Here is an 18954-nt window from a genome sequence, read left to right as displayed (position 1 = left end):
AACTTTACAAATTAAACCCCAATATTTTTCAAAATCACACTCATTAAATAAAATGAATTATAAATCAATAATTTATACACATAAAAAAAACAAATTAAACCTCATTAAATAAACAAACACAAATTATACTATACTAACAATAAAATTATATCAAAGCAAATATTATTAAATAAACTCAATTACACTACATAAATAAAAAAAAATGATATCAAAACAAATATTATTAAATTATTTTGTTATTTTTTAGTTTTTTTATCAATGTTATTCATTATTAAATTTATGATATTTAAAAAATTTTAATATTAATAAAAAGAAAAAGATAAAAATAAAACATATCAATAATTATATAAAATATGAAATATATAAGATTAACATAATAATATAGTTAGAGGACCATTTTGTTTTTTTAAAAAATTTTGAGTATGTGAATAGTAAATACTCAAATTTGGGTTTTTATCTGAGAGAAAATGGGTATAAACCCATTTTGGGTTTTGTTTTAGAGGTGGGTTGGAGTAGAAAAACTCATTTTGGGGGTCATTTTACAGTTGGGAGTAAACCCAATAATGCATTTTTTACTGCATCCCAGACCCAGTGTACGTACGTAATATATAGTGAGCTACAGTGATCATTTTTTTTTATATTTATAAATATATATAATGCATGCATTATGCATGGTCCCCTAGCTATCTGATCTCTAGGTCTGTCAGATTTCAGAAACAGACCTTTAGAATGAATTACAATATAAAGTTGTAGGGTTTCTCCATTATTATAAGTTTATAACAAAAGAAGATCATCGAACTACATACTTACATATATGATCGTACATTAATTTTATGTTCAATGGCTGTAAATAATCATTAATTCATAGTCATCATGTTCTTATAAATTCACATTCGGAGCTTGTTTCGTTGAGGTTTATTTAAATAAACTTTAATTTGTTTAAGAAATATGAGGTGATTTAATTTGAAGATGTGTGTTTTTTAAAAAAGAAAACTTAAAAAAAAATAGATTTTAATTAATAAATTAAGTAATTTGGTAAATAAGAGTTAATCATTTTACCGATATTCGTAAAAAAAGATATGTTATAAATCTATATCATTTGTGCCGTGAAAATTATATGATTCAAAACCCTTGATATAAACATTTTAGTAATAAAATTGTACATTTTACCGTCTAATTCATATTATTTCTAAGATATCAAAGGTCACGAGTTTGATTTTTATTTAGAACGTTTTAAGTTAAAATGGGTATTATACTTCATTAAAAACAAAACAAGAGCGGTATAATCCTTAATAAGGTTAGTTAATATTTTTTAAGTGATTTTTAATTGATCATGGTAATTATATAAATTGATCACTATAATATGACTTCAAGTTTCATAAGTTAGTTGGCACATAAAAATGAGGAGATCTCAAAAAATAAATATATTCTTAAAGTCACACATTAAAAAGTCAAAAACTTTATTTCAAGATTGTCGAAAGAGCTGAAATCATGGAGCTAAATGCGCTTTTAGTGATCGAATTTGGCTCTTTTCTATATACTTTTCTCATAGTTTATACCACTGCAGAGTTTCTATTCTTCTATGTGGATATTAAATCTTGTTATTCTTGATCTCATTTTCAAACATCTTGGTGATTTTATGAGTGTCAATTTCTCAATGAAATACATAAACTTATCAATGACTAGAGTGAAATTTTCCTCTTTCATATCTTAATATATATATTTTTTTGCCTTAAACCTAATCCATTTTAAAATATTAAGATAGTTAAAAGGGGTTTTAGCGTCTAATTCAACATTTTGTAAGTAGTCACTTATTTTTTCAGTTCTAATCTTAAAACTAAGAAAATGAAGAGTTTCTAGATAAGTGTCGAGTTACGATGAGGGAATGACTTCGACTACGTACATAGTTCGTATACGTGATCACCATAGTCGTCCGTCATAAGACACTCTCTACTAATAAGTTTACTTGCCATAAAATTTGTAATTTCTTTTTCTTGTAATAAAAATTTCGAGCATACTTATTATTTCTTATTTTTTTTGTATTTATTGATAAGGAGTTGAAGAAAAAGAGAAAAATAAGGTGGGAAAGAAAATTGAAAAAAATAATTTAGTGCTTTTTATATGTATTAAATACGCATTGACCTCTAATAAGGTTTTCTATATACCTCAATTTTAGTTGGGTGGAGTAATTATGATATTATTTAAGTGTTTTTAAATAAACTAATTAACTACATTACTGTTTTATTCATTTATGGGTTTGGGTAAACCCTATGATCTGATAGTAATAGAACTAGGACACCATTGTCTAATGTGAATTTGGGAGTATGCAATGGGAGGGAAATGGGATGAAATGGTCCTACTAATAGCCTTAATTCCAAAAAAGGTCCGCGCCTGATAATGTTTGCAAAATGGGCCTTTTTGCCCTGCGAAAAGTCTGAATACCCTTTGCGCGCCTGTTTTACTGCTCAATTACGAGAAACGTCATTCACGCATTTTCATCTAAAAAGCGTGAGTTGATTAACGCGTTTTAGATGAAAATGCGTGAATGATATATTTCTCGCATTTGGTATTTCTCGCATTTGGTATATTTCTCGCATTTGATGTAATTTGAAATTGTCAATATATATATTATTTGAAATTATCATAAATTCATACATATATATTTTTAAGCATCATAATATAATGTGTGAGAATTTAAAATCTAAATGTTGGGAAGCGTACTTTAATTTAATCATGAATCTTCTCTTTCTTTAGAATGGAAATGGTATTTAATCTCTCTTTTTTAGACTTTCTTTATGGAATGGTTCTTCCAATTTGATGAGTACCTTTAATCTCTCTTTTTTAGACTTTTTTTATGAAATAGTTCTTACAATTTGATGAGTACGACAATGATTTTCTTTCTCTGATGATGAGTACGCAAAAAAGAATTGTCAGTACTTTAGATGGGGACCATTACCGTTACATATAACCAACATTAAGTTAGTTATTATAGTTAAGTCATTTCTAATTTAGTCACTTCATAAAATTAGAAATGTCATCCTCACTTTATATTCATGACAAATACATCCATAAGCCGTAAACTTAATTTCATATTAGATCACATTATTTTGACTTATACTAAATATAACATTTGCACAATTATTTATTATACTAGTGATCCTAAAAATTCCAACAAAAAAGCCTTTAAATTCGTGTTAAATGGTAGAGTATCGCCGAGATATCGACTTATGAAACTATATGATCTTCGAAAACTTCAGAGGTTGATTGTAACGGTTTCAGTGTGGACCACGATCAAAAATATGTTTTTAATGTTTTCAGCTATAACAAAAGTTTGGCAAAAACGCTTGAGAAACAATTTGAGAAGTTTAAAACAATTGAAAGGGGAGAATGATGTTGAACTTGAGTAGTTATACTAAAAATCATATTTAAATATTTGAAATTTTGGGGTATACGAGAAGGTAATCCCGGAAATTCCTTGTCCTGGAAAAGTTCGAAGTTCGAGAAATTTTAACTTCGCACGGTTTACATGTTGAAAATCTTTTAATAAAATATTATTTAAAAGATTTACAAAAATGTATTTTGATATTTTAAAATTAATTATAACAATAATTAATTTGTATGATCAATTTTAAACCATCATTTAAATTTTAAAATAATCAAATCACAGTTTGATTAAAAGAAATTTGTATATTAAATTAGTTAAAATAATTAATTTAAAAGATTATTTATTTGATGAAAAGAGTCACCAATTAATTTAAAATTTAAAATCAATAAAAGATTTTTATACATGTACAAACGTAATTTTATCAGATGTTCTGTTGAGTTCGAATTTTGTTGATACTCGAGAAAGAGATTTGCGTTATATTCTCTACCTAATAAAGAACGGTCTCTACATCATAAAATCTTGGCTTTTGGGTTTGAAATTTTTGTTTTATTACGTTTTATTTAACTAATTATTTTTCAATTTCTAAACATATATATGTTTTTCTTTCATTTAAAATTGTATAACAATATTTAAATGTTAGTACATGCGATTGATGTCGATAATTATTGAGGAAATCACTTGAAAATATCAGTTTAAGGCATTATAATTAAAAAATAATATTCAAACATATCTTTATCAAAAAAAATATTTATAAAAATATTTTGAAATTGTTTTCTATTTTTTTTGGATTTTGAAAAAATAGTTTGGAGTTTCTAATTGTTAAAAAAATTAAAATTAAAATCCCAAACAAATAGGCCCTTAAGTAGGTGCCCGGTGCCCAGTTCGCGAACCAGGTCGGATACACGGGTCTAGAGAGGGTTTGGCTCGAAGTCAACGCGTCAAGCACACGATCAACGTGGATATCGGTCTCCTCGGTCACACGTATTGTTCCCTTAGTTGGATGTTGGAATTCGTCGGTCGCGCGCGTTGGTCCCTTAGTCGGATCCAGAGATTCTCGGTTGAAAACCATGTTGGGCTAGTTTTCTCGGTCTAAAACCATGACATGCTGAAAATCCTCGATCGGGGTTAAAAATCCTCGGTTAGATTCAAGGGAAGGCTTGATATTCTCGTTCGAAAATCAAGCCTAGGTGAAATCCTTGGTCGGACGCCATGAACGACACTACAAGTTTTTGAGATTTCAATTGGAGCCTCCATTATTCGATCTAAGGATGGAGGACTTCATATAACCTCAATGATCATTTATAACATCATTTCGATACTTCATTTAATCGGAAATACGTTCCATTCGATCTGAACAGTTCTTAAGCAAAAATTGAGATTTTAGTTTTGAAGGTTTAATTGGGTATAAAGAGCTTACATATATCTTCCTTATACATATTAAGATCGGGTATAACCAAAACATGAACACTAAATGTTCGTCTTAACAAATTCAAGAACTAAAATTTTCATTTTTAGTTTTAGTTTTAGTTTTTAATCAAACATGATCGGGATTGCTTGGAATTGATTTGAATATCATGACACCTTTAGAAATATGTTAGGAAGGTGTTTGAGTCGCTATTCTTGAGTTAACAGAAACCTGATTTTGAAAATTTTTAAAAACAAATTTGGGTACTTTCAATTCGGATCGATTGATTCAAATTAGTTTCAACAGAAAGCTTACAAATGGTATCAAGATCGTTTTCCAACAAAAATTGATCGGTTGAACGGTATGAAAAGTTGGTCAAACTTGAATATAAAAATTTCAAGTTGAAAATTACATGTATTGATGTTTATAATGAGTTGGAGAACACTTTTGAACTATTTTAGAAACTTTTTGATGATCTAGAACCGAACTTTAAAGTTTTACACATGATCTCAAAATTTTCAAGAAAAACTTGCAAATTTTAATGGCGATTTCCTTAAAGGTGGATTGAGACATTGTGATTGGGATCTTTGACTTCGTCTTTACTGAGGAGGGCTATTTATAACCTCCCTAAGTCGGTTGAACGATCCAATGGATCAAATTTTAATCAAAAGACCATTAATGGCTTTTGTCTGGTCTTCATCCAGTTGATCTTCTAGGGCATGCTTGCTCCTATGATCGTAGGTGAAATGATCACCAAGTTAGGGTGATCATTTTAGCCTTCGAATCAACGAATATGATGAACTAGCGTTGGAGTTTAATCTTTGAATAATTAAAGAATTCGACGGATCATCATTTCGTTCTCCGCGAGGAAGAAGACAAACTAGAGCTGAAAACAACGTTGTTTTCTTCTTCTGCGTTTGAGCGCTAAGGGAGTCTTCAAATGATGTCGTTTCTTTCCTAAGCGCGGACGCTTAGGCGTTCCGTCAATGGTGAGTTCTCCGCGTACATTTTGACTAACAACGTTGAGGCGCGCGTTAGTTGATCCGTTGTTGCGTGTAAGCACTTTCCTTCTGGTGTAGCGACAACACGGCTGGCTATGGTGCATTGGATGAGGCATGGGAGCTCATCCGATGGTTGTGTGGTCTGTTGTAGCCGTTTCTCTTGTATTCGATTTCACTGAATCACGACCCTTTTCTAGTCTTAGAGTTTTTTTTAAATCAATTTTTTTCAACTCCTTTTAGCTTTATCTTTAAGCTACAAAATACACAAAGTATTTTTAATAGACATATCATTTATTTATTTAGAGAAATGATTGGGAGAGGAAATGAGGAGAGAATGAAGTGGCACAATCTAAATGATAAAAAAACAACAAAATTTCTCTTTCTTCTTTCTCATCACTTTTTATCCTCTTTTTCCAACCAGCGATATAGCTACACATCAATTTCTCTCCCAAATTCCCTCCCCTATCACTCCTCATTTATTTATTCTTCATATTTTGGAGTTTTATAAATAATTAATTTTGAGATAAAATGGATACAGTATATCTCAAATTATTTATAACAATTTTTTTAACTCTAAAAATTAATTTGAGATAAAATAAATATAATATTTATCTCAAATTATTTTACTTTATTTTTTGTCTCTATTTTAATTAATTGAGGTTTAATTAATACAATAATTATTCCAATTAATTATTTAATTATGATTTGGTAATTATTTTAAATTTACTTATTCAAAATAATTATTTAAAATTTAAAAATTGGGAACCTGAGATTTTAGTGTTTACCGTAATTATTTGTTTTTTAAATTTTCATGATCAAACAATACCTTTATTCCTTGAATTTAGCTGTTTGAAGAATCTAAAATACGGTAGAATAATTGAGAATCATTCATGTTAGTTAATTGTTTGTTAATAGGATTATTTGAGATGTTGGACTTGAGTAGTTATACTAAAATTCAAATTTCAATATTTGAAATTTTGGGGGTATATCAATGAGATTATTTGATTTCGAAAATTTCATGGTCAAACATTACTTTTATTCCTTGAATTCTAGCCGTACTTAAGAATATCTTCAAAGAATTTAAAATACCGTAAAATAATTCATAATTATTTATTTAGGTACTAATGTTAGTTTATTTGTTGTTATTGAGATTATTTGAGATGTTGGACTTTAGTAGTTATATTAAAAATCAAATTTCAATGTTTGAAATTTGGGGATATGAGATTATTTGATTTCGAAATTTTCAGGGTTCAAGCATTACCTTTATTCCTTGAATTCTAGTCGCATTCAAGAATATTTTCAAAGTATCTAAAATAAGGTAAAAAAATAAAGAATTATTAATGTGAGATAATTATGTACTAATATTAGTTAATTGTTTGTTAATAAGAGTTATAATCATAGGTGGGTTACTCAAAATTTATGAAATGATAGAACCTTAGAGTTAGCTTAGAGTTAGGACCTAATTCAAATTCAAATTTTGTGGCCTATAAATTAAAATAAATATAATAATTATAAAATTTAATTAAAATTAAATATATATCTAAATTAAATATTATATAAAAATATTATATAATATGAAAGGAAATAAAAAAAAAGTGTTAGTATATATATTATATATAATAGGAAAAAAATTGAAAATTAATCCTATTATATATTTAGAAATAGTCATAGAAAGTGAGGGTACATGCAATATAATATTGTTGTGTTAGTTAAATTTAAATAAAGAGTATTTATTTAAAAAGTTGTGTATTAAGATTTTATTTTGGATTACAATTACATGAGTTTTAAATTTATAAATAAAATAAGGATAATTAAAAATTAAAATATATAAAGATTTTAAATTTTTATTAAGAACTAGAAGATGAAAACTAACAGGATTAAGTGAGTTGCTCTTTATTTTTAATTATAGAGTCTTTAATACATTCTCTCAAACAAAAAGGGAGGCACACACACTGTGAATTTGTTACGTAATAAAACAAATCATATTGATGCAAATCGTTTGGTGAGGATGTTGACAATTTGATCATCAATAAGTAAATATCAGATTAATAGAAATTTTTAAGCAACACGTTCATGAATGAAGTGAAAATTAATCTCTATATATTTTGTACGAGAATGAAAAATTAGATTGACTAAGAGAACACAACACTAGTGTTATCACATAATAGAGTGAGAGGTTGAGGTGGAGAGATGCAAAATTCACGTAGCAATGATTGGAGCAAGATGAGTTTAATAGTGACATGCGATAGAGCTCGACATTTAGACTCAATACTAAACTGATCAATAACTTGTTGTTTCTTTGAATTCCAAGAAATAAGATTGCCACCAAACATATGTAGTAGCCAGTTATGGAGTGACGATCATCCATACAACAAGTCCAATCGGAGTTAGAAAATGCAGATAGATCGAGAGAAGATAATTGACGGATGAGAAGTCCGTGATAAGGAGTATGACGAAGATTGCAAATTATTCTTTTCATTGTAGATTAATGAGTGGTGGTAGGAGACTGCATTAATTGGTAGATATGTTTGACAACAAATACTAGTTTAGGTCGAGTATGCATCAAATATTGGAGAGCACCAACAATGAGGCGATACAAGAATGACTTAGGAAGAGTGTCGTCATCATGGAGAGATAAAATGACCTAGAAGAGATTGTGGGGGTATTAAGAGGTTTTGAGTCACTAATATTTTTTTTGATGAGAAAATGACAAAATTCCATTAAATAAAAATACCGGAAAAGGGTAAAGAATTACAAGAGTTTAGGATTCAGACAAAACAAGACTTTGTAAAAAATGAATGAACCAACAAAATGAAAATAAAAAAACAACCAGAATGAGAACAAAAATGAAGGACACGAACAACGAAGTTTAGAGCGCCTTGAAATTAGAAATAAGAGTGACTTTCTCATATGCAATGCTCCATCTTTGACAAATCAATCAATTTTTTTCACAAGTGGGAATTCGCCTCCACGTTCGAATGAGTGAGTTTCCATCAAAGATAATTTCACTCTAAACAAACTCCACATCATTTCAATCCCTTGAAAATTCTCTTGCATTCCTTTCCTTCTAAATATGATAAACAATGTTTGCAAAGATGCACTTAAAGACATTTGAACTAAAGCCATTACCCTTTGTCTGGATGATTGTCATTTCCTTAATATTAGTCCATTCTTTTGGGAAGATAAAAAGACTCATTGATGTGGAAAACTTACTCCAATGCAAGGAAGCAAATAGCCAGTCCCCAAAGATATGGTCAATGATCTCCTCATTTCTCATACAAAGAAGGCATCTAAGATCTAGGATATTCATATACTTTTTAATTCGATCGCGTATGTTAAGTCTTTCACGGAACACCAACCACAAAATAAATTGGTGTTAAGGAATATCTTTCGTGGACCACACTAAATGGGACCATAGAACCACCTCCTCTTTATCGCGAACAATATTTTATACTAATTCTGAGTCAAACCTACCTTCATTTTCAACCCTTCAAACTCGAGAATCCTCACAATTATTTTTAAGTGATAGGAAGACAGAGTATTGATGATCCTCATACCTTCTAGAATTCTCTCAAAAGATTATTCATGTATATATTTTGATTGAGAGAGAAAAATGCCAAAGATAGATGGATGAGTTTCAATTCAAAAAAATAATGTAGTGGACCTAAATCTTGGGGGGGGGGGGGGGAATGTGGTTATGTTGAGAGATGACGAAAAATATGTGAGAGGAAGAATTTTGCTAATGAATATAATATCATCCATGTAGATAAGAAATAACGATGTAATTTATGTAGAGTGATATATGAATAAAAAACAATTGTTTGTTGATTCTTGAAAACTGATGGGAAAAAGAGCGAATTTCAAAGTATTATACCATTCACAAGGAACTTTCTTGAGTTATAGAGTGCTTTGTGAAGTTTGCACACATTATTAGGATAATTACGATGAGTGAACCAAAGGGGTTGAGACATAAAAACTTTATCGTGTAGAGTTCCATGTAAGAAGGCATTGCTAAAATCAAGTTGATGAATAGGTCATTGATGAGTGACGACAAGTGAGAGGATTATTTAGATGGTAATATGTTTTATAAATGGGTTGCATGTTTCAAAATAATCAATGTCTTCTTGTTGATGAAAGCATTTTGCAACTAAACGAGCATTGTAACATTCAATGGAACCATTAATTTTTAGTTTGATTTTGAAAACTCATTTGCAACCTACGATATTCTGTGAGGATCAAGGAATAAGAGACCGTGTCTTATTTGAATTAGAGCATTAAATTTATTTACCATAGAAAAACACCATTGTGTATCTTTATTGGCAGTGAAGAAACATGTGGATGGAGAGGTGAAAATGGTGTCAATGTTGACATTGTGAAGATCACAAGTTTTGACACGTGAGAATCCATATATAAGAGTATGATGTAGAGTTGAGATGCTAAGGTTGTCAAGATTCACTGTAAGATGATTTGTAATATCAATAGAGGAGGGTGTAACCATCATAGTAGAGTATGTCATTGAATTTTAATTCTAACGACATCATCAAGTTTCAATCGAATTACTTGTAAAATTACAAATATGACAAAATAGACTAGACCGACAAATATTAGTCGCGTGACCAAAATGATCACACAATTAACATTGTATTTTATTTCTATTGGACCCACGAGGTCCACAATCAAAAATAGAAGGCCCAATAGCAAAATGACCCTATCTGCTAGCAAAAGTCTAATTGGGGTGTGAAAAAATAGATGAACTTTTAGAAAGCCCATTTATTTGATATCCACTAGAATTAAGGGAGTTCAATCGATTGCTGTAAGCATGAAAATTTGACATACCCTAATTTATAATAATATTATTAATTTAAAATAATAAAAAAAATATTTTGAGTTTTTTAATTCAAAATTACCCCAAAAAAGATTAAAACTAAATTATGGCTAATTATTGTGATAATAAAAACCCTAATTAGAAAAATTAAATAAAAATCAAAATAATTTGAGGTTAAAATATTGTATTTATTTTACCCAAATTAAATCCCAAAATGGTTGAAATAATTTAAAACATAAATTATGGCTTAAAACAATTAAATAAATACCCAAAATACCAAAAAATTAAATAAATAAACATAATTTTTATTATGTTGTCAAAAATATTTTTATGAAGAAAAATGAAAGAAAAGAGTTAAAATTCGATTTCAAATAAACCTTTTATTAAAAATAAAAACTGATAATCTAGTGTGGCCGAAAATAAGTGAATTGGTTGTAGCATAGATTTCATCCATCGGATCAGCGCTGGATTTTCATCCAGCGTCCAGGAACACGTCGCATAGCCGGTTGTAACCAAGGAAGCGCGCGCCCGGGTTCACAATAGACCAGCTAATGGGACGCTAATTCCGTTAGCCCAAACACCCAATCGTTGTCGGACCGCCAACAGAACGTAACAACGCGTTTCATATAAATTAAACAACGTCGTTTTGTTCATCTTTCCCGACCGATAGGGAGAACGCCGGAGGCTCGCGACTGACGTCAGCGATCCTTCCAGAAATCCTATCTTCTCCATTTCTCAATCGTATCCCTCAATTCTTTCACCAACGTGCACGTCTCTCTCTTCCTCGCCATCATTACCCCTAAGCCTTGAATTCAAAAGCTACCCTAGAATTTGGTTTCCGATGACAAAATAAAAATGGAGAAGAAAAACTTCAGAAGCAAAATCTAAGTTGAATTCAATTATGAACAGACCTAGCTCGGGTATAAATAGTCTCTAGGTGTTCTTATTCCAAGCCATCAAACATAATTAAAACATTACAGCTGAATTCGAAGAATTGTGAAGAACTCCGGAGACTGTCCTTTTGAAGAAATCATTCCGGCAATCTAGGCTTCGATCTAGGACTTGGAAAAACTTCCTACACATCATTGGAGTGTTCTCCAATGACGGGTAAACTTCCAGCCCTAATGTAATTCAAATTATGATTCAAAATTGGATTTTTCCAAGTTCGATCGGGTTGATTTCATTTAGGGCTCAATTTCATGTTTTCTTTGGTTGAAATTATTCTCTAGATGTTTTCTAAGCTTTTCGCCGAAAGAGATTTCATCAATTCAACCTTAATAAAAAAACCCAAATTTGATTTGAAAATCTGGAAATTTTGAATTTCATGTTCTTAAGCTTTTAAACTTGAATTTTGATTCAATTAGCTGACTAAAATGTTTGTAAACATGTTAGGATGATTTCTAAATCATAAAACAAACATCCCGATCATGTTTGATCAGCTGAAATTTAAAAAAATGAGTTTGAATATCAGTTTTAAAAATTGTTACAAAGCTTGCTTGATGTTCTTGTTTTGGTTGTGTTCGACTATAAATATCATTCAAAGCTGTTGGAACAAGAATTATACCATGAGATGTCCTAAATCAAAAGTTCCCAAATCTTGCCCTAGAAATCGGGTTGAGAAATTGATCGTTGTAGAGCTCGATTGATCGAGTTTGGAATTAGGGATTATGATCCCTACATCCATATGAGTTGTTAGCAACTTACATATCATGTTTTCTTGATCTGTATTAAAAGTTACAAACTTACAATTTTCATACCAAATTAAGAACACTTGGTCCTCTTGGATCGAGTCATGTAGGACTGAGGACCGAGTAGCGGGACCGAGAATCCTTGGTCCTAACCGAGACCAAGGAACGAGACCAATGACCGGTGTTCTTAAATTAGGACCGATCCCTAAGACTAGTGTTCTTGAGCAAGTACTGAGAAATCCATTCGAGGATTCTCACCTAGGACCGAGAGGTCTGACCTAGGTCTAGGGTGTAAAAGAGTTGAGTCGAGTCGAGTACCATAATACTCGAACTCGACTCGAATTGCATTGTAAATATTCGAACTCGATCGAGTACCAAAGTGTGTATTCAAACTCGGCTAGATTACAATTCGAGTTACTCGAACTCTCGAAAACTCGAAAATTAAATTTTATTATTTAAAATTAAATTTTATCACTAAATAATATCTCAAACATAATAAAATATATATTTTACAAATTACACATATATAATCACAATATCATTTAAGAATAAGAAATATAAATACCATTACATTATTTAAAGATAATAATTCAATCACAAACATCTCATTTAGAAATTACAAACGGAATATTCATCACAAATATTAAAAATTTGGCAATATGAAGAACTATTCTACAATATTTGAAATATAAATCGTGAAGGGCTGAAGGCAAAGGCAATAAGAAAACTGTTCAGTTAATAATAGAATCCAAAAAGTAGATGCTTCAAAGTCTTTTGATGGAAAAATAATATGAAAAAATGGAGAAAAAAAAGAGAGAATGAGAGGGATTTAACCGTTTGAAAATGAAAAAAGAAGAGAAAGGAAGATCTGACCGTTTGAGAATGGAAGTAAAAGAGAGAGATGAGTTTGGCTGTTGGAAATAGAAGGAGGAGAAAACGGGAATAAAAGGAAAAGAGAGATGATTTGAGAATGGAAATCTTGGGCGATACAAGGAATTAGATTTATATATATATATAATATTATATCTAAATATATATTATATATACATATATAATATAACGAGATACTCGAACAATAAATATAAAGCTCGAGCTCGATTTTATAATCAAGCTACTCGAACTCGACTCGAGTTCAGTTAAACCGAGTTTGAGTTGAGCTTTGACCAAGTTACTTACGAGTTACTCACGAGCAACTTGACTCGTTTACACCTCTACCTAGGACCTAGACTTCCAAATCCCACGATCGAGACTCCTAGATCCCACGACCGAGAAATCCATATCTAGGACCAAGACTTCCAAACCTAGAACCGAACAATCTAAGTTTAGGACCGAGCCTCCCGAATCCTAGGGCCGAACCCTCCGGTCCTTTAACTGAGTGTCCCGAACCCCAATCTAGACCACCCCTGGTCTAGATCGAGCCCATCCGGTCCCAAACCGGTAAAAACGGACCCAAGCCCTAGGACTCTAGTCCTAGGCCTATTTGGATCCATTTTTCAAAATTCACCCCAATCTATTTTCAAATAATCTCGAAAGGTCGTAAAATATTTTTTAATATTTTTGGGATATTTCCCAAACAAATATCTTGACTAAAGTCCCATTTGAAATTTATTTTTAAATTCTAATACATTTCTGATATTTTTCTGAGTTTTCTACTAATTTTTTGTTAAAAAAATCGTATGTCACACTTCTAAATAATTTTGTACAATTATTTACGTAATTTAAACCTATCATTGTTTAGGACCCGACTACTAATTAATGGAAATAAATGTTATAAATAAATCTTTTATTAGCCAGACTTTTAAAAAATAAAACCGTCTTCGACGGCCGTAGAAGATATAGCGTGAAAGCCCTTTCCCGAGCGTAACCAAATAAAGTTTTTATATAAAGTACGTTTATGTACATACATTTTACTAATTTTTCTAAAATCATTTAGCGACTCTGTTTTCAAATAAATAATCTTTTATTAAATTAATTATGTTTGATTAATTTAAACTGGGCTTTAATCAAATTATCATTTAATCCCCACATTATTAAAATTTAAATAAAATTAATTATTTTAAATAGTTAATTTTGAAAGCAGAGTACTATCAAAATCTTTTAAAATAATGTTTCATTTTAAAAAATGTCTGACACACAAACCAAGGTTGAAATGCATTGAATCTCGAACCACCCCCGAGATCCCCCGTATTTTTACGTGTCTTCCGACACGTTCTAATCTACGAAATGGATTACCAAGGGTTACAATTGCCAATTTAATTTCTAGCACTATAATCACAAAAGGAGGAGATTGAATGTCACGATCGTTGGAAGTAGAATGGTTTTGAAGATCCTCTCGATCAAATAGCAAAAATAACAAGATTAATAGTTGAATAGTTGGAATGGAGTGATTCAAGGTGAATCTAATATCTTAGAAGCATTCCCTAGAGGTCTTCGATGACGATGAAGTTAATGTGAGTGGTTACCTCTACGGTAAGAGATTCATATTCAAGACTGAGTCATCCCCAAGAATAAATACTGAAATTTTATTGAGATGTGTTTTGTCCAACACTAACGAGACTATCAATTATTAATTTTATTTTCTACAAATATTCAACCATCGAGAGTGATCCCTTCTTTATCGTTTGGAGTTGAACACGAAACTACATCAGACAAGATTGAGATTGAGAGGCGAATGTTTGTTTTAAAACAGACCAAATAACTTTAAATGCGGTGTAGGATTCACCAACCACTTGGGCTATGATGAATTCTAAATGGGTTGAGGCAAGTCATGAAAGGATAATTTGATCTTGTTCCTCCCAAATAGTAAAAACAAGATTTAGAGTGAGGACACTAGATCCGTCAACGACATCAGTTTGGAGAAAAACTTCATGAGAAGATTTATTTCTAGTAAAGTATGAATAAATTCCATAACCTTTGGTAAAATTTGATAATTCTCAAATAAGAAAATTTTTGTGATCAAGTTTAATTAAAGTGAAATTGTGGAAGAGATGAGTGGTTAAAGCGAAAGAGGAGGAAAAAAAAATCATGAATACATATATTTGTTAAAGAAAAGTAATGACTATGATACCAAATTAAAAGTTAAACTTGTATAGTGTGATTACAATTATAAGAATATGAATTTATAAAAAAATAAAAAAAAGTAAGAGTAAATAAAGAGTTAAAAACAAAAATATTCTCTTTGTTTTTAACTATAGAGTCTTTAGCCTTATCTCTCAACTAGTATATGTTTAGTTCATATACTTTTAAAAAAATATTTTTTAAACTTCGATTTTGTAACACTAAAAAATACTTCATAAAAAACACAACTCATAATTTTTCTCTTAGTTTTCTTATTCTTTATTTTGTTACACTTCAATTCTCTCCATTATTGCTCATTATTTTTTTTCAATTCAAAAACATTTATGAATTCTAGAAAAACAACCCCTTTGTAACTAAAATCATTCCAAAAACATCTCTAAGATATTTTAATGTGACAAAAGATTTTGTAGACTTTTTACTACTCAATTTTTGTTTGATTCGGTGGTGATAAATTTTGAGAATTTAATTTATATATAGGAATGATACTGTAGTGGATCAAGATAAAAAGATACCTTTTCTACTACAATTCCCTACTCATTCAATTTCAGGAAATTTACTAAGGGCAAAATTTATATTATATTCTTTAAAAATTTATATTTTTTAAATAATATTTTAAATAATACATTAGAAATATTTAAAATATTAATACAATTAATATATTAATAATGTTTTATATTTAATTGTGTTTATTTATATTCAGGTGGGATTAAATTGATGAGTTCTTTAGCTTCTAAGAATCAGGGTTCAAGATGATAATTCCGATCAAAATCGCATACTAGATTATAATTGACCACCTTAGTTATACTAATTTTATGTTTAATATATAATTTTTAAAATTAATGAATTTTTATTTTTATTTTAAATATCTTAATAAAATAAAAATAATATAATATATAATTTTATTTAAAATAATTATTGAAATATTTAATAAACAAATACAAAATAGTAATATTAATTTAGACTAAAACACTTCAAAAAATTATTTTATTTTGAAATCTTTTAATAATTTTAATTTATATTTCAAATTCTATTTATAATATATTATTAAAATATATAATTTGAAAAGAAAAAGTATTATATATATTCTAAATAACAGTATATATATTAAAATTGTTAATCTTATAAAATATTTCAAAATAACTTTTATTTTTTATTATAATTTTCAAATATAAATTTCAAATATTTATTTTATAAGTTGAAGTAAATTAATAAATTATTTTAAATTAAAAATAAAATATTAAATTTATTTAATAATTATTGTAGTTTAAATATCCTAACAAAACAAATTAATATATGGGCTGAACATTCGAGAATAATCGGCCCAAATCCAACAGATTTTTGTAAACCTAAAAACTAGGTTATATAAAAACCTAAAAAAATGACAAAAAGACTAAAACCCTTTCATTTGCAGCAAAACCCTACCGCCTCTACGAAGTTTGATTTTAGTGAGAGAGAATATGGGAAGCGATAGCGAAGCGGAAAGATCGGCACAGAAGGATGACAAGAAGAAGAAGATGGCGATAACTCTCGCACCCATTGCTAAACCTCTTGCTGGGAAGAAGCTCACTAAAAAAGCTTTCAAGCTTGTCCGCCGAGGTATATATCTATACATGTATCATTGTAGAAGATATTATTTTAAGGTTTTACATAGTGGGTATCAGTTCTGATTACTTGTTTTACTTTTGTTCTATAGCTGCAGAGCATAAATGTCTTAAAAGAGGAGTTAAGGAGGTAGTTAAAAGCATCCGTCGTGGAAACAAAGGGTAAGTTGTTTATATCAGTTCAAATTTACTTACAGGTTAGTTTGTAATAATGAATAATAAACGGCTGGTAATTTGTGCAAATTGATTGATGAACAGAGTAAATGATAGGATGTACTATGCATTATAGTATTTTCAGATTTTTGAAACCATCTTCAACTCTTGATGCTTAAAAACCCTCTTGTTTTATGATATATCAACTGGATTGTTGATCTGATTATGTTCCTTTTGTTGGTAAATGCAGATTGTGTATCATAGATCTTTGAAACCATTATCAACTCTTGATGCTTAAAAATTCTCTTTTTTTATTATATATCAACTGGATTGTTGATCTCATTATGTTCCTTTTGTTGGTAAATGTATAGTGTGTATCATAGATTTTTGAGACTATTATCAACTTTTGATGCTTAAAAATCCTATTGTTTTATAATATATTGAGTTTTTAACTAATTGTTTGGTTGCTGATGTATCAACTGGATAGTTGTTTTCATTATGTTCACTTGGTTGTTAAATGCAGATTGTGTATCATAGTTTTTTGAAACCATTATCAACTTTTGATGCTTAAATCCTATTATTTTAACCAATTGATTGTTTGCTGATGTAATGATTAGATTTTTGATCTCATTTTTTCCTTTTGTTGGTTAAATGCAGATTGTGTATCATAGCAGGAAACATTTCACCTATTGATGTGATAACTCATGTTCCAATCCTATGTGAAGACTCTGAAATTCCCTATATTTATGTTACATCAAAGGAAGTAAGAAGTTTTCTGACTTCTCTATTCTTGTTATTTTTACATGTTAGAACATAACATGTTTATATTCCATTCCCCCTTTCATACTTAATTTAAGTCTTGGTTTTATATTCATTACCCATTCATCAACCAAAATGCCTAAATCTTTATATTTTTTTTACACTTCCTAATTTTTGTTTAACTCTAGAGCAGCCTGATTTTTAAATAACCCAACTTTGTTTTACACCCAATATTCATATAAATGCAGTTTTATGTATGAACTTTGATTGTTGAATTTTTATAATTTGGGTTTGAAAATAACTGTGTAATTATTGCAGGAACTTGCAAATGCTGGTTCAACTAAGAGGCCTACATGCTGTGTCCTAATCCAAACTAAGCCTGCAAAAGGTGAACTGGGTAAAGAGGAACAAGAAAAGCTCAAGGCTGAATTTGATCAAGTGGTAACAGAGGTTTCTGAAATTACTTCATCAATGTTCTGAGTTTTTTAAACACTTGATACTAAAACCTTAATGTCTCTGTACTTTTATTGTTCTATCTACTTAAGTTTGTGTTAGTGAATTTTTGGGCTATTTTATCAGTTTTTATTTAAGTATGAAGGTTTTGTTAATACTTAATTGCATTTAACAAAAGAAATTGAAATTATAAAATTGAATTTTAAATTTTAATTGAGCTGACTTATTCCAATTTTTGTGCTACTAACTTTATTGAAAATAATACACTATTTAATTAGTATTTAAATAATTCAAAATGCTGTTTACTTTAACAATTTGATTATTCTTTAGGAAATATAAATTGTTGGCACTGAGTTTTGTTATTATTTAGGTATATACTTTTTTATAAAATTAATTTTCAAAAATAATATTAAAAAGAAGTTACAGTTATAAAATGAAATTAAAATTTGACGAATTATTACTGGTCTTTTTAGTCCTTATTATATTTAAAAGACCAATAATTGAAATGAAAGTGTTACAACCATATTCAAACTAACATGTTTTTCAATATGAATCAAAATATATATAAAATCTCCATTAAATCTAAAATACTATCTTCGATCAAAT

At 29.3% G+C, this 18954-nt stretch overlaps 1 protein-coding gene across 1 annotated transcript; it reads left to right on the top strand.

Moving 5' to 3' along the window:
• Nucleotides 1-16780: 16780 nt before the first annotated feature.
• On the top strand, nt 16781-18434 carry LOC124936596 (H/ACA ribonucleoprotein complex subunit 2-like protein). The gene is made up of 4 exons (XM_047477109.1): nt 16781-16978; nt 17076-17145; nt 17794-17899; nt 18214-18434. The coding sequence occupies exons 1-4, from the start codon at nt 16840-16842 to the stop codon at nt 18373-18375; spliced, it is 477 nt and encodes a 158-aa protein (XP_047333065.1). The 5' UTR covers nt 16781-16839; the 3' UTR covers nt 18376-18434.
• Nucleotides 18435-18954: the final 520 nt, after the last annotated feature.

This window comes from Impatiens glandulifera, chromosome 4 (genome assembly GCF_907164915.1).
Source record: "Impatiens glandulifera chromosome 4, dImpGla2.1, whole genome shotgun sequence".
Lineage (NCBI taxonomy): Eukaryota > Viridiplantae > Streptophyta > Magnoliopsida > Ericales > Balsaminaceae > Impatiens > Impatiens glandulifera.
The sequence above is the reverse complement of the archived record's forward strand: the minus strand, read 5'-3'. Positions and strand labels throughout refer to the sequence as shown.